The 16,304-nt window shown below is 42.4% G+C and overlaps 1 protein-coding gene across 8 annotated transcripts in view; it reads left to right on the top strand.

Moving 5' to 3' along the window:
• LOC135203196 (large ribosomal subunit protein mL55-like) overlaps positions 1-16,304 on the top strand; it is a 73,396-nt gene that overhangs the window by 37,063 nt on the left and 20,029 nt on the right. For all 8 annotated transcript variants that reach the window (XM_064232931.1, XM_064232930.1, XM_064232932.1 and 5 more), the window contains one exon: positions 12,636-12,710. In XM_064232931.1, coding sequence (XP_064089001.1) covers positions 12,636-12,710 — 75 coding nt within the window. The remainder of the gene's footprint in view (positions 1-12,635; positions 12,711-16,304) is intronic.

Below are 16,304 nucleotides of genomic sequence, written 5' to 3'. Positions count from 1 at the left end.
GACTGGTTCGTAAACCATTTTGTTCCAAGTGTGGAGCAGTATTGCGCCTCCAAGGGTATCCCCTTTAAGGTGTTGCTAGTGCTGGACAATGCCCCTGGACACCCTGCCCAGCTGGGAGACTTCAACCCTAATGTCAAGGTGGTTTACCTTCCACCTAATACCACGGCCCTTTTACAGCCTATGGACCAAGGAGTGATTGCTTCGTTCAAGGCCTACTACCTACGAAGGACAATTGCTATGGCTTTACAGGCAACTGAAACCAAGAAGGACTTGACTCTGAAGGACTTTTGGAAATCCTACAACATCCTTGATGCTGTAAAGAACATTGCTAATTCCTGGGAGGAGGTTAAGCAAACAAACATGAATGGTGTCTGGAAGAAATTTGTCCTCAATTTGTGAATGATTTCCATGGGTTTGAGGACACAGTTCAGCTAGTTGTCAAGAACGTTGTTGCCCTGAGTAAGGAAATCAATTTGGAGATGGAGGTTGATGATGTTACAGAGCTGCTGGAGTCTCATGGCGAGGAGTTATCTGCTGAGGACCTGATACAACTGGAGAAGCAGATGATAGAGGAAGAAGAAGAAGCACCCACCCCAGAGCCTAAGGCTTTCACAAGGCAGGACTTGATAAGAGGTTTTGCAGAGTTTTTGCAGCAAGCGTTGTCAACTTTTGAGGCTCAGGATCCCAACTTGGACAGGTTCACTAGGGTTTCCAGAGGCGTCATGGATTTGATGCAGTGTTACAAGGAGATCTTGGATGAAAAGAGGTCGCTCTCTGTTCAGACTAACCTGGAGCAGTATTTTAAGAAGGTAGAGAGGCCTGCAGGAGATCCTGTACCCTCTACCTCAGCTGCCTCTGCTAATCCAGACTCGCCTGCCCCACAATCTCCAGCACCTTCTGAATGTTCTGCTAACCCAGACTCACCTGCCCCAGTATCTCCAGCACCTTCTGTAGGTTCTGTCTCACCTAAAGACTCACCTGCCCCAACATCTCCAGTAGTATGTTCTGCCTCACCTCAAGAATCACCTGCCTCAGCATCTCCAGTACTAGTATGTTCTGCCTCACCTCAAGAATCATCTGCCTCAGCATCTCCAGCAACTTCTGGAGGTTCTTTTTCTCTTCACTAACCTCCCCCAGTCTCTCCAGCACCGCAGCTTCCTCTCCAGTGTGCAAGCCAATCAAACTAATAAAGGTAAGGAATTGTTCTCTCGTTGTTATTGATAGGTATTTACATTAAATCATGTGGTATTTTTCAATGTTCCGACTTACGCTGAAAATCGTGTTACGACGCATCGTAAGAACGGATCAACGTCGTAACTCGAGGACCCCCTGTATTACTGTATAGAATAGTTTAATAGTACAATATGTACATATACGTATACTGATGATTCATATTGCTAAAATCATAGGGCCTGACTGAAGGACTTATTCTTAAATGGCTGGGAGGATGAATTTTATATAAACAACTTACCTAGTAATTACATTGCTTAGAGTTTCACTCACATGGCAGCTAAAAATTTGAAATTCATGGATCGCGCTAGTTTGTTTTGGGGTAGACCCTGCCCATTCTCAGGGGAGAGAGAGGAACAACTTGGCAAAGAACTCCCTTTGTTTTTGCCAGCTGATGGTTGTACTTCAGCTATTAGCAGCAGCTGTGTTTGGAATTCGCTATCATTCCAGTTGTATTTGTTCATTAGTTTGGTGAAGTACAGGCAGTTCTCAGTTATCTGCGTAGTAGTACTTGGTTATCTTTGATCCGGTTTTATGGGGCCCCAGCACCACAAATTGGGGATTTTTTATGCCATAATAGGCCGGGATCCGGTTATTGGTGCTTGTAACCGAGTTCTGGTGTCAGTACCAGGGTTGCCGTTTTGAGGAATTTCTTCTATTAGTGTGGCTTTCTGGTGACATCTGGCAACCTTCCGTGGCTTTTCCGACCACAGGCCACGGTACTGAAGAAAAAAATTCGTCACTTTGGCTTTTTATGTTTTATTGTGAAAATAAAGATATAAAACATATCCTGCTTATTTATACAAATGAATTTTATGGAAATCCTTTATTTTTCTTCGTCAAAAATGCTATATATTAAGCTAGTCACATGTAGTTTTCTAACATCACGGAAAATAATTCTACATCGGAAAATACGCATTCTAACCATTAAATCATAAATAAAGTAAAAAAAATCAGATGAACTGCCTATGTTAACACTGCTAAAAGCCAATGTTGTGAAGAAAAAACGGCATCACTGGCCAATTCATACCTAACAAAGGCACCATGAACTGGTTATCGGTGCCAAAATCCAGTTATTAACACCATAAATCACTGATTTTAGGTTATCATTCAGCAGTCGGAGTGGAACCCCTGCCGATAACCAGGGGCTGCCTGTACGTATTCTTATTCTGCTAGCCTTGAAGCATATTTAGATAGAATTAGGTGTCTTTCGAAAAGTGATTGACCAATTAAGACAATGTTTCTGATTGTGACGGTTAGTTGATTCTTTGAGAATGGCAGACACTAGTTCAACGAGCTTTAGATATTGCAGCATAGGTTGCAATACTCGTTTGACCAAAGAATCTTATGATTTTGATACCACATGCACAGTTTGTAGAGGTCAAATATCTTCGAGATGTAATGAATGTTTTGATTGGGAGGGTAAGAAGTGGAAGACATTGAGTGCACATTTAAACAAATTGGTTCGGAATAAGAAGAGGAAGGCAACTGCTAGACGAATTAGTAAGTCTTTAGCTAGCCAGGGATCTGCTTTTGATAATGCTGATGTTGATGCTTGTTTTTCAGTCAATCCTAATCCTTATTCTCTGACTGTAAAACCTGTTTCTGTTCCTGGTTCCATTACCACTGAACCTGATCCCTTGACCAGCCTCAAGTTGAAAATCGATAGATTTGAATTAGTGGTAGAATCCATAGCTCAAATATGACAAATTGTTAAATCTGTTTGTATTTTTCATAGCCAACAAACCTTTGATCTTAACAATAGGATATTTCCAAGTGCTAGCTGGTAACCGGTTAAAACAATAAAAGATTGTAAGCAAGGAATCTGTGAGATCTGGCAACTCCTGCGCGTACGAGGTGATAGCTGGTCAGAGACCGCACACCGCCTCGTAACGTATTTAGTCTTTCCTTAACCGCCTTGGAGAGTAGACGCTATCACTTTGATCTCCTTCCAACCTGGTTGATTTGTGCCTGTGTTTCTTCTTTTTTTAGTGTGTTTGTGTGTTTCTGCATTATGGATTCTACCAAGTCTCCACAGCCTCGTCAACGCATGTTGCCTGGGCATTTGGGATTTTCCTTGCTCAGGGTTTTTAGCTTTTGTTGTCACAGACCTACATACGACGTAGTAGGTGCCATGCTAATTATTGTACAATTACTAATCCTTGTCTGGAATGTCATTCCTGGCCTAAGTTGCAGTGGAGAGTGTTTTATAGGAAGAGGGAATATCATAGAGTTTCAACTCTTCCTTCTTGGGAGGGTCTTTCTCCTCATGGATGATTCAGCATCTCACTCTCCCGCGATTGCTCCCTCTGTGACGAGAGAGAGAGAGAGAGAGAGAGAGAGAGAGAGAGAGAGAGAGAGGGCATAATTGATTGATGGATGGTTAACGACTGAATTGGCTGTTGGTGAATTCTGGTTTGTCTGCTGGTGTGGTTGGAGTTAGTTGTTATGATCAGAGTTCTGAAGAGTCAGTCTGTAATGAGAAATCGTGAAGGACAGACGTTTGGGCAGCAGTCTTGGCAGTATTGTTGGTCAATTGTGTTGTGTTTTCAGGGAGTTATTTGAGTTATTTGTACTGTGTGGTTGAAGGTTGTTGTGATTGTGTGTTGGGAGGTTGTTGAGCTTGTGAGTTTCTGTTGAGTTGTGAGTTGTTGTAGTTGAGGATTGTTGTTGTTGGGGAGCTGTTGTGGTTTCTTGGTGTTGTTGTGAGTGGTTGGGTGAGCGCTTGTGAGGTTGTTGGTTTGGTGTTGGTGTTGGGGTTGATGGGGGTTGAATGTTTGTGGTTGTGTTTATTGTTGAGTTGTGTTGAGCGTTGTGTGGTAGTGTTGGGGTTTGGATGTGAGAGTGGGGTTGATGGTGAACTGTTGTGGTTTTTTGGTGTTTTTGTTGAGTTGTGTGGTTATAGTTATGAAGATTGAAAGAAGGGAAGTCTGTAAAGAAGGGAATTGAAAGAAGGGAAGCTTTCTGTATGAAGATTGAAAGAAGGGAAGCTTTCTGTATGAAGATTGAAAGAAGGGAATCTGTATGAAGATTGAAAGAAGGGAAGCTTTCTGCATCTGTTATGAAGATTGAAAGAAGGGAACCTTTCTGTATCTGTTATGAAAATTGAAAGAGGAAGCTTTCTGTATCTGTTATGAAGATTGAAAGTAGGGAAGCTTTCTGTATCTGTTATGAAGATTGAAAGAAGGGAAGCTTTCTGCATCTGTTATGACGATTGAAAGAAGGGAAGCTTTCTGCATCTGTTATGAAGATTGAAAGAAGGGAAGCTTTCTGCATCTGTTATGACAATTGAAAGAAGGGAAGTTTTCTGCATCTATGATGATGTATAAATTAGGTCTTGTTATCAGATGGTCTTCCCTCTTTTCCAAAACTTTGGGCTTTTCTGTCAAAACTTTTTTTTTTTTTTTTAACCGAGGCCAGTGTTTTTAGACAACTCTCTCTGTCTGAAGACTAAACTCTTTCTGTCTGAATTTTGAAAGAAAACTATGTTGACTCTGTAGAGTCAAGCAAGTTACTTACTGAGTTATGAAGGTCTGTTTTGAATATGTCTGAAAAAGAACAAAGAGACATGACATTTACATAATCTGTTTTTTCTTTGTGATGGACTTCATCAAAAAAACCTTCATGGTTCATTTGCAGAAGTTACTCACTGAAGAGTTCTTTAGATTTGTCTTTGCACTGACTTCATGGTTAGACATTGGCACCACTAATAAGGATGACTACTCATTTGTCATCCTGCCTTTTGGGTATCATTGGGTAATTGGAGACAGATACGGTACTTCTTTCAGCTTGATTCTCTTAGAGAAGAGCAGTATAGTTCAGGTCAGGATTTTGCATATTGTTCTCAGTCAAGCATCCAAAATGGTTGACCTCCCAATGATACAATTTTCGATTAGATATTTTGGTGTGGATGTTAGCCTTTTGATGTTGGCCTATTTTTTCCTTCGAGACATTATTTATGGGATGAAGCATTTTCAACCTTATCATTATTTAAGTGTGTTGTTTGTTATGAAGGTTCTTGATTAGGGACATCACCTACCAACAGTTTCATGAATGCCCAGTAGTATCTGATGTTGGTGTGTAAGCTTGATATCTTACCTGATGTTTTCTCCATCCAGTTATTTTGTTGTTGGACATTGCAATACAGGCAGTCCCCGGGTTACGATGGGTTCGGCTTACAATTTTCCGAGGTTAAGGCGCTTTTCAATTATATTCATCAGAAATTATTTCCAGAGTTACGATGCCTACAACGCTCATCTGCCAGAAGAAATATGACACCAAAAATGCAAAATAATTAATATTTGAAGGTTTTTTGGATGAAAAAGGCAATAAGAATGCAGTTTACATAGTTTTTAATGCACCCAAAGCATTAAAAGTAAGGTTTTCTTATGATTTTTCACGATATTCCGGCTTACGACGATTTTTGGCTTACAACGCGTCTCAAGAATGGAACCCCCGTCGTAACCCGGGGACTGCCTGTACTAGGTAGCCTTTATCCAGTACCATTTAACAGCTTCCAGTTTAATGGTGAAGACTGTGGCCCCAGCTGTTCTTAGAAATGTTCATAAAGTGATTTAACTTTTAAGACTCGGGTGGTATCAAGACCTTAATGTTACAATTATCAATTCATAAGAAATATGAACATCTGTTACGAATGAAATAACCACCAAGGACACTTTTGAATATTACACCATCTGCTATAAAAATTTAGACCGGTGCCAAGGTATTTGCAGTCAAAATTTAGTGGTTATCAATCACTGTTAACATTATTTGTGAACAAAAATATATGGCATATGTTTTATCTGGAAACTACTTTCTTGTACCATAGGTAGTTTCCTTCTTATCCAGTGATTAAGTACAAGTAATCATCTTGCTCTGTTTATGAAAGGGGACAGTGGAATGAAATGAGGGATGGGCATACTCTGGTGGATCTACATATTACACTTGAAAGTTTTTGGGCATGTACAGTACAAGATAATTTTATATTCATGATCTACTAAGACTGAAGAAAAAAATGTAAAGCCCTAGTGAAGTCTTTATTAAGTTAGTGAAGTAGGACTTTTAAATTTTAAGAGTTTTCATTTTCAGCCTAGTATATTGTTGATTGCATATTTAGGCCTGATTAGATGTAGATTATTTCTTACCATTAATTTATATTTGTTCCTATGTGATATACAAACCCTCGGTCCTTTACTATAGAAATTACTTAAGGCATAGCCAGGACATGGCTGCTGAATTCTTTAACAAGGCAGTTAGGTAGTTAACTACTGGTCTGGTCGTTGGTAGTCCTTCCAACTAGATGTAAGCATTCCAATTTGCTCTCGGCCATTGTTGCGTATAGACATGTTCTCCACTGCTCTCTGCCCAACTGTTTTATTGTTGTTTTCTTTCAATCCCGATGAGATTTTTCTTGCTTGAATGATGCAAACCCATGAACTGCAACTTCCTTACAAGTAATGATCGTTGTTGTGATATTGTGTTTATAATAGTATATGGAATCATGCACACCCATGAATGGAATCATGCACACCCATGAATGGAATCATGCACACCCATGAATTGCAATAGCCATGTACCCTGCCCCTGGGCGCTGCCCCAGGATGAGGGTGGGAGGTGCGGCAAATTCTGCTCCTTGATAGATCGATCTTCAAGCCCTTTGCCCATCATGCCGGGGGTGTGAGTGTAAAATTTTTGTGTGTGCTGAGTGCTCCGTTTGGTCTATGACACAGTGGGGGAAGTTTGCTGGGAGGAGGAGTACATTGGAAGACCTGTGATAAAGGTAGGACACCTCCCACCACATCGACGTACTAACCTCCTCTTCCTTTGTTTTAATGCTCTGGCAATCATCCCGTACTCGCTGTCAACCCTTCGGGAGAAGCTTCATCTTCTTCCCCTTCCTATGAGTCTGAGAGGGAAGAAGAAGGGGAGGCCTGTGGTCTCAGACCTTGGGATTGCTCCTTTAGGGTCCTCCCCTCACTCCAAAATATACCTTCACTTTTACTTTCGCAGGTGAGGTGTCAGACTTAGAACTAGTGTGGATTTTATGGGATGGCTATCAATCCAGGCTTGCTGTTACACCTCAATAGAGGTGCCTGCAGCGCACCTGGTCTGGTGTCGTCACCCAACGAATATATTGCCTATGGTAGTATGTAATGGGGACCAGACCACTTTGACAGCCTATCACTTGCTAGTTCCTGTCCCTGAAGTGCCTCCCCTCCAGGTTGTGATGTGGCACTGCCATCTGTCCCGAAGCCTCCGGGCATTCCCGCTTGTTCCTGCCTCTGTACCTACACCTACACCTGATCCTGCTCTGTCCCTGGACCTGCCCATGTACTAGCCCCTGGACCTGATGAGTCATCTGCCGCCCCTGGGGGTCCCTGACAACTCTACTGTGGAAGACTAGCCGAAGGTTTATTGGAACAGATGAATTTCCTTGTCCCTGGACAAGAGAATTCACTTAAGTCCAATTATTAAGCCCCCTCGTCTACCTACCAGAGGCATAAAGTCGGTGCACGACCAAGCCAGACAGGGAGCAGCGCTGCTGCCAGCATGGGCACTGCGAACACCTGGCCCGGAGTCAGTAAGGCAGTCCCCGGGTTACGACGGGTTCGGGTTATGACGTTCCGAGGTTAAGGCGCTTCTCAATTATATTCATCAGACATTATTTCCAGGGTTACAACACTCATCTGGCTGATGAAATATGACACCAAAAATGCAAAATAATCAATATTTGATGGTTTTTTTATGGAAAATGCAATAAGAATGCAGTTTACATAGTTTTCAATGCACCCAAAGCATTAAAAGTAAGGTTTTCTTAGGATTTTTTACGATGTTCCGGCTTACGACGCGTCTCAAGAACGGAACCCCCGTAGTAACCCAGGGACTGCCTGTACTGGCTTTTATGAACAGACTTTTAATGGATTCCACCTCTCTCTTATTAAGAACAGGTGGATGCTACAATAATCAAGCACAAGGCTTTCTCTCACTGGCTCTTCCTGTTCTTCAGAAGTGTGAACCGAGACGCTGCCCCCAGGGACCACGGTCTAAGGGTGCCTCTGGAGATCAAACCAAGGTTCATTCTCTAGCCTCTGTTCCCAAGGGCCCTGCTTGAGGGACAGGGACCATGTCGGAATTTCGTTCGCGAGAATCTCCAAATGTAAGACCACCTAAGGGAGGACGTACATCCATAGTTGAGGAAGGGAGTCTCTCCTCGCCATGGCAGTGACACAGGGCGAGAGCAGGGACTGAGCCATGGCTCGGAACCACCTGTGAAGACCAGGCTCGGTTCTCCTACAGGGGCCAAGGTTGATGTTACTGTTCCTTGGAGCAAGACACCTGGAGAAACAGGAGGTCACCGTTCGGCCCTCTTTACTCATGGTTTTGGCCTTGAAGAGGGCTGGGATATGTCGTGAAGATGATACAAACGCATATCCTTGCCAAGCTACTAGCAGTGTCGCTGGTGGCCACGGCTCTGGTAGCCACGGCTCTGGTAGCCACATTGCTGCTAGCCACGTCACTGCTAGCCGCGCCGCTGCTATAGCAAGGAGAGAACCATTCATATACATCAGGAAAGCACCTCGCCAATGCAATCGTGCTCTCCTAGACCCAAGCCCTTGTTGTCACTGCTGGTTGACACAATGATGAAGCTCATTCCCCCCTAAAAGCAGCCCTGTTAGAGGGAATGAGATCATCTGATACACCTCTCATATTCCCTCTACTTCCCTGAGCTACAATAGAAGTATTTAAGAAGACTCTGAGCATAGTTGCTGTAGAAGTCGTGTCGGACTGGTCCCATGGATTCTACAGCTGGGTCTTCTCATAGAAAAGACTTGGTTTAAGATAGAGACAACACGAACAATGTTTGCCTCTAACATGGAGAACGACTTCATGCTGATGGTGGACTTGAAGGATGCGTATTTCCAGATACCCATCCACGAATCCTACCACAAGTACCCCCACTTCGATCCTTACGGAGACGGTCTACCAATTCAGAACGCTCTGTGTCTGACTCTCGACCGCTCCCCAGGTGTTCACGAGAGTGTTCAACCTGGTCTCAGCTTGGGCATATTTGCCAGGATACGTCTTTTGAGGTATCTTGATGATTGGCTGGTCTTAGTGAACTCCCGTTTGCAGGTTTTTACAGGACAGTAATCGACTCCTCAAGTTTTACTAGGATCTGAAGACCTGGACAAATCACGAGAAGTCTGATTTTGAGTCCAAGGAGAGGATGTGGTACCTGTGCATGCTGATAGGCAAGAGTTCCCCTTGAACTCTAGTAGCAGCATGTTCAGTGAGGCAGTTAGGCACATCCTGTCTTGACAGGAACAGCGTGCTCAGCTGTGGCTCATCGTGATACATCGGCTGTTGTCCCCGAAGAGTCGGATGCATCAACTGAGGATGAGACAGACACCAAAAGTAATAGCAGACTGCAGAGGTGCAAGAACTTCACGACAAACACCTTCAAATCAACTTCTGAAACTCAAGGCAGCCCTCTTGGTTCTCCAAGAGTTTTGGGAATGTGTGCTAAGACACTCTATGGCATTGATGATCAACACTACAGTAGTGGCACATGTCAACAAGCAAGAGACTTACCTCTCTCGAGCTTCATCTGGACAGTGCAGGTGATCGAGTGGGCAACAGTACACTCGATAGAACAGTCAACCAGATGCATTCCAAACAAGAGGAATATAATTGCAGACAATCTCAGCAGCTGCCCAAATCAGGTGGTAGGGACCGAACGGTCTTTTCATCAAAACGTGGTGGAAAGGTTGTTATGCCTTTGGGGGCATCCAATCATAGACTTGCTCTCCACCTGGCTCAACAGGAAGCTAAAGACCTTCTCTTCCATTGTTCCAGACCCATAGGCAGCTACAGAGGACGTGTTCAAACATCCGTGGGACATCCTTGAAGTTTACACCCTTCCCCTGTTGATTCCTGATTTGAGCAGGGATTGGCATGCTGATCACCCCAAATCTTTGGAGGACTCTGGTGGCACTCAAATGGCCTCAGGGCATTTGGTTCCCAACCTTCTGGCTCTTCTCTCTGAGACAGATTCCCCCATGGTAGAACTACTGTGCCAGCCACAGGCTGAATGATACCTTGTCTTCCCTGTGGCTTCATGGCTGGGAGATATCTATCATCTCTTGCGGGCGAGACTATTTCTCGCTGAGCAAACGGGATGGCAGGATGCCTCAGACAGCCCTCTGCAGGATACCATGGAAAGTGGACTGTCTTCTGTGGTTGGTGTTATAGACAAAGTATCTCCAGTCAGAGCCACTCTTCAACAGGTTGTGGATTTCATCCTCTCCCTTCCCTAGAGAAGCTCTCTCCCATCTCAGCTGTAAGACTACAGAGCTGCACTGGCCCTAGTCTAGAAGCTGAAGGGTATTGATATCTTGTCTTATTTGAGATATCATTACTCATAGAACTTAGAGAGAGTTCTTGCCCACCCAGGGATCTCAGACCTCCTAAGTGGGACATGAATCTCGTGCTGCAGATCCTGACTATGCCCCATTTAACCCCCTTTGAGAGTACTCAGATAAGGATCTGATCCTCGAGACCATCTTTCTGCTTGCCCTGTCATCAATGAAGAGAGTTGGTGAACTACATGGTCTTTCTTATGATGCGATAGTAGATGGGAATTGGTTACGCTTGACTTCACCCTGAACTTCGGACTGAAGAGTCAGAATTCATTGATGATGATGGCTTCGAGAGAAGACCAGGAAGACGTACTACTCTGCTGCTGACAACAACAGTACACTTCATCCGAAGAATTCATGAGATCAGGGGCATTGCCCCGCTCCCTCACATTCCATAGAACCTGTTGGTTCGGGATATTACCCACAGGTCCTTGGACACTTTTCCTTGGGGCCAGTGGTGGCTGCTCAACATGTGTAACTTACCCAGCTCCTTAACTGGACAGTATCGCATCTCGCCTCATTGTACGGTATGATTGAGCATGACTGTGGAGTGGCTGGCACCCTTTTCATCACTTTCATCCTACTCTTTCCCTTTGGGTAGAGAGTAAAGCGGACCATTATATGCTAGACCGAGCGATCGATGCAGGTAAGACTCTCCTTGGAGTAATCAATCTATTTTTTTTATTAGTTAATAGAAGTAATATCCGCTTCTTCCCTTCACAAGGCAGGGAAGAGGGACCTGCACATAAGACAAACTCATAACTTGTATTTGCCTTAATGTCTCTGACATAATGGTTCTTAGCTTTCTCTTAAGGGGGAAACATATTCTCCCCCTTATGAGTAAACCCAGAAGACTGACTATGATCTTGCAGATCTTTAACTCCGATCAAAAGTTAGTGGCTGGATTCCCTTCCTCGCTCTTATGACTTGGAAGGAAATCTCAGGTAGGCTGAACCTGTCGGTTCACTGGAGATCACTCAGATTCCACCCACCAATCAGTGAGTCTTCCTATAGTAAAGGACCAAAGGTTTCTATATCGCATAAATTGTATATCTCCTAGCTATACAAACCGGAGGTCCTTTACACTAACTGCCCATGCCCACCTCAAGCCATCCCTCAATCTGCTACCTGGGCCAGAAGCAAATTGGAATGTTTACGTCCGGTTGGAGGGACTACCAATGACTGGACCAGTAGTTATCTACCTAACTGCCTCGTTAAAGAATTCAGTGGCCGTGTCCAGGCTACGCCTTAAGTAATTCCTATGGTAAAGGACCTCGGGGTTTGTATAGCTAGGAAAAATACAATTTACTTTTAAAAATTGTGATTTTTGCACTACAGCATTTGTTCTGGCCATTACTTTGTTGGATCAGATAAATGGAGAATAATTGTTACTGATTTTAGAATCACTTAAAGGAATTTTCATTCTGTAAATGTCATTTTGACACAAAACCTGAATTGACTGAGTTTTCTTATGCCTCGGCCTTTAGTAAAATGTCATCAAGGGGATTTCACCTAAGGTATAATGTTACTTGATAGGTTATGTATTTAGATGGCCGTGTAATATGATTACAACTGTTGTACTTGATCATCTAAATTTAAAAAATAACACCAGCAGCTACTACTATGTCAGCTTAGTATATTCAATATTGGGGTGAATTACTTGTGTAAAAGAGATAATAAGTGTAGTATGTAAAAGAATGAATAAAATGAAAATATTTCCAATTGGTGAAACAGGGTTGTATCTTTGTTGTCTAAATATGTACGTAGTAAGCAAATAGCTAGGCTTCCTTAGTAGTACTGATTTTATTTCAAAGCTGAAAAGTTAAGTAAAGTTTAGGATTTGGATTGTGTATGAAAATTACCATATCTCAAACTGTAAACATGCAAACAAATTTTAACACTGGTTAGCCCAAGCATGGTAAAGCTACATATACAATACAGTACGTATAAGGATAGGAAATTGATTTATGGTATGTTTCTTTGCAGATGCCTATAGACTTGACCACGTTAACTGAAGTAGAACGTAGAAAGCGGCTGGATGCCCGGAAACCGAAGGTCAAGGTAAGAATTAGGAGAAGGAAGTCTAAATGAATATTCATCATAAATATGTGACTATAAAATGACTAAGGGATTGTAAGCATGATTAAATTGCTTTAATCTATAGAAGGAGAGGGAAATGAGATGGATTTTAGTCATCCATCTGACTTCACTCCATCTTTTTTATTGATAACATGTAACTTTGCACTATATGAATTCTTATCCCTTTTTTGATCATCAGCTGGTTGAAGTTACAGAAATGAAAACATTGCATGTACACAAGTACATTGCTCTGCACACATAACCAAAGAAATTTTTATTTATATAAACCCTTCTAGAAAAGCAAAGTTGTTTCTTAAACGCCTTGAATCCAGGAACCTTTTAAATCATTAGGAGGATTTCTTTAAAGCAGAATGTTGTTTGGGAGGCTTACTTTATAAATGGAGTTTAACCAAGGGGATCATTGCTGTGTGGCATTTGGAAAATTTGTAGTTCTTGATAGTCATATTACTCTTTACAGGAAGTTAATTTTTTATTGTTTTATACAATTGTTTTATATCTATTGACCTCATCCAACCTTATTGGAATATTGTTTATGTTTGTAGCTGTTGGCCAGTAATGATAATTACAGTCGACCCCCGCTATTTGCGGACTCACGATTTGCAGATTCGCCTATTGGCAGGTTTTTATATAGACCATAGATACCCATTCCTTGCAGAAAATGTGCCTATTCATGGTCTTTTTCACTGAGAAATATTCACAAGTTACTGTATTTTAATATTTTATGATTAAATGCACTTTTTGCAATAAAACTATTAAAATACTCTTGGTATGAGCATTTTAAACATCTAACTTACCTGGTAGTTATATATATAGCTAACGTCCCTGACGTCAGCTATATATATAACTACCAGGTAAGTATGTTCAAAAATTTATTTTATTATGAAAATATCATTTTTTAGTTCTTTTACGTTTTAACCATCAAAATAGGCAGTTCCAAGCATTTTTAGACGGGTTTAATTATTCGCAGATTTAAGCTATGGGGGGGGGGGGGGCTGGTACCCATCCCCCGTGAATATGGATGGGGTGTGTACTGTACTGTATTATAAAGATTACAACTTTTTCAAGAGAAAATCCATTAGTGCCATATAGCAAATCAAAGAATTTGTGCATGCTACTCACTTGCATCCATACTTTGCTAGTGTCACTTGTCACACTGCCAGTACCAGATTGATTTATATGTTATAATTTCTCCATGCTGGCTGGATATTCTGTAGAGTAAATTTTAACAGGAGAATTCAATAAGTCGATAAAGCTGTTTACAAAACTTTCAACTTGCTCAGTTAAAATTAGGACATTCATAAAAATATGTAGATTATTAGAATTTGATATATAAAATGGGAATTTCATTTCATGTATCAGAGAAAATCCCAAGCCATTAAACATACAATAATAGATATGTCATTGTTTGGATATGAGGAAGAAGAGTGTCCACTTCTAATTAAAATGGGGAATGAATTTCATGTATGTAAATTATCAAGTAATTATATTACCTAAAGTTTCACTTGTGGGCAGCTTAAATTTTGAAATTCATGGTAATGCTAGTTTGTGTAGGATGAATGGCCCCGCCCATTTCCAGGGTAAGGAAGGAACACTGCAGCTGATAGTTGTCAGCAGTTTTCTGCCAGCTCTCAAATGAAGTTCAGTTGTGAGTGGTCAGCTTGATTTTGATTTTCCTGTATTTCTCCATTGGTGTTTTTCTCCCTTTGATGATGTATTGGTAGCCTTTGGCTTTGTATTTTCGCAAGTTTTATGTTAGATTCTTTGGTAACGTGACTATTACTGGAGTTGACTTATAGACTTGTAGTTTAGCGGACTTGTTATCATGTCCAAATCAAGTGCAGTACAAGACTAATGAAAGCCAAATATGATTAACAAAGACTAATGAAAGCCAAATATGATTAACACTATGTGTTCTGAATGTAGGGAACAGGTATGCTTCATTAATTTGACCTGCAATGAGTGTTCTGACTGGGATGCCAAAAAATGAAGTGGGAATAAGACTTTAGATAGTTCTGTTAAGTCTTCTGTAGATTTTCCCATAATTTCTGTACCTGCTCCTTCTTTGTCCCCCATTTCCCTCACTTCGGACCCTGACTCCCTTGCCAGCCTCGAGCTCAAAATTAATTGTAATTTTGACCAGAAGACTGGTCTAATAGTGGACACAGTGACCCAACTGGGCAAATCGGTGAAAGCCCTTATGGACAATGTGGATAGTAAGAGTGTTGGTGAAGTTACAGTTGAAGAGGTGCCTCTTACTTACAAAGTGGATAATAAGGGTGTTGGTGAAGTGACAGTGGAGGAGATGCCTGTTCGTCCCGCTGATGCTCCCAGGGAAAGGTCAATGGCATACTCCCCAGCACATGGGAGCAGTCATACCAGAAGCCCAAAAAGGTCGATGGGGGTCTGCCCACAAATAGTAGGTACCCCGGTACCCCCTTGGTTGGACTTTTTGTAGCGTCCCAGGTCGTGACTTAGGATGGCTGTTGGAAAGGCATCCAGACAGAAGTGAGTCGGCTGTCCTCTAATTCTGAAGCTTCCAGCTTGGAGTGGAAGCACTGAGGGCGCTTTAGTGATATATTGCGGCCACTGAAAAGGCCAGCAGTAGACTGTGTTTGCCCTTCAGCAGTGCCGTGTAAGCTTTTTTGGGATCCCTTCCTAACATGGTGTAGTTTTTGGGATTCTCCAGAGCATTTTCTGCCAGAATGCCCTGTGCTAACCCCAGGGTGTTCCTCTTGGTAGAAGAAACAGTACTTCTTTTAGGAGCAACCTCCCATTGGCACCTGACCTATATGCTTTCATTTCCATCGTGCTGAATTTGGCAGCACGGTCTCAGACAGTTCTGGCTTCAGATGCCAGGCATTTGGTGCCAGGCGCTTCGGCTTCACTTCCTCATCCCTCGCTTCCTGCTGATGACACTCTGGACCCATCATTAGCCCCAATTGAGCGACAGCTTGCCACCATTGTGAATTTACTTAAAATGAGCCTTCGACAGTAGTAGCATGTAGGGCTCCTCAGATACCTGCAGACTGACACTTATCACTGATCTACTCGGATGAAGAGAGCGATATTGACGAAGTAGATCAGAACTCTACACTGTCAGCTAGGCAACCTTGATGAATTATTTACTGCAAGCATTCCCGGAGTATTTTCTCTCCAGCAGCTCTGTCTTCCCTGGCATCGACTCTCTTCACGGGCGACAGGCAGAATGACTCCACTAAACTTCTGAAGATGGTGCTCGCATCCTCTGTTATGAAGGCACTTAATGATCTTGACAGCTGGCTAGCAGAGAAGAGAGAGCAAGGAAAATCGTCTTATGCGTACCGCCCTTCTTGTTTGGTACATTGGAGATACAATAAGTGTGTTACTGGGGACACTCCTTCTCTGGGAATGGCTGCCTCATCCCAGGTAGACTTCTCTGGGCTCATTGATTCTTCTTGAAGGTCAATCTTCGCCTCTGCCAAAGTGATGTTCTCTGCTACCAAATTAGATTACTTTCTTAAGAACTTATTCAAGATTTTTGAAGTTATAAGTTTTCTAGATTGGTCTGTTGGGGCT

The sequence above is a fragment of the Macrobrachium nipponense genome, chromosome 33 (genome assembly GCF_015104395.2).
Source record: "Macrobrachium nipponense isolate FS-2020 chromosome 33, ASM1510439v2, whole genome shotgun sequence".
NCBI classification, from domain to species: Eukaryota; Metazoa; Arthropoda; class Malacostraca; order Decapoda; family Palaemonidae; genus Macrobrachium; species Macrobrachium nipponense.
Note: the sequence above shows the minus strand (reverse complement) of the source record. Positions and strands in the feature narration are given on the sequence as shown.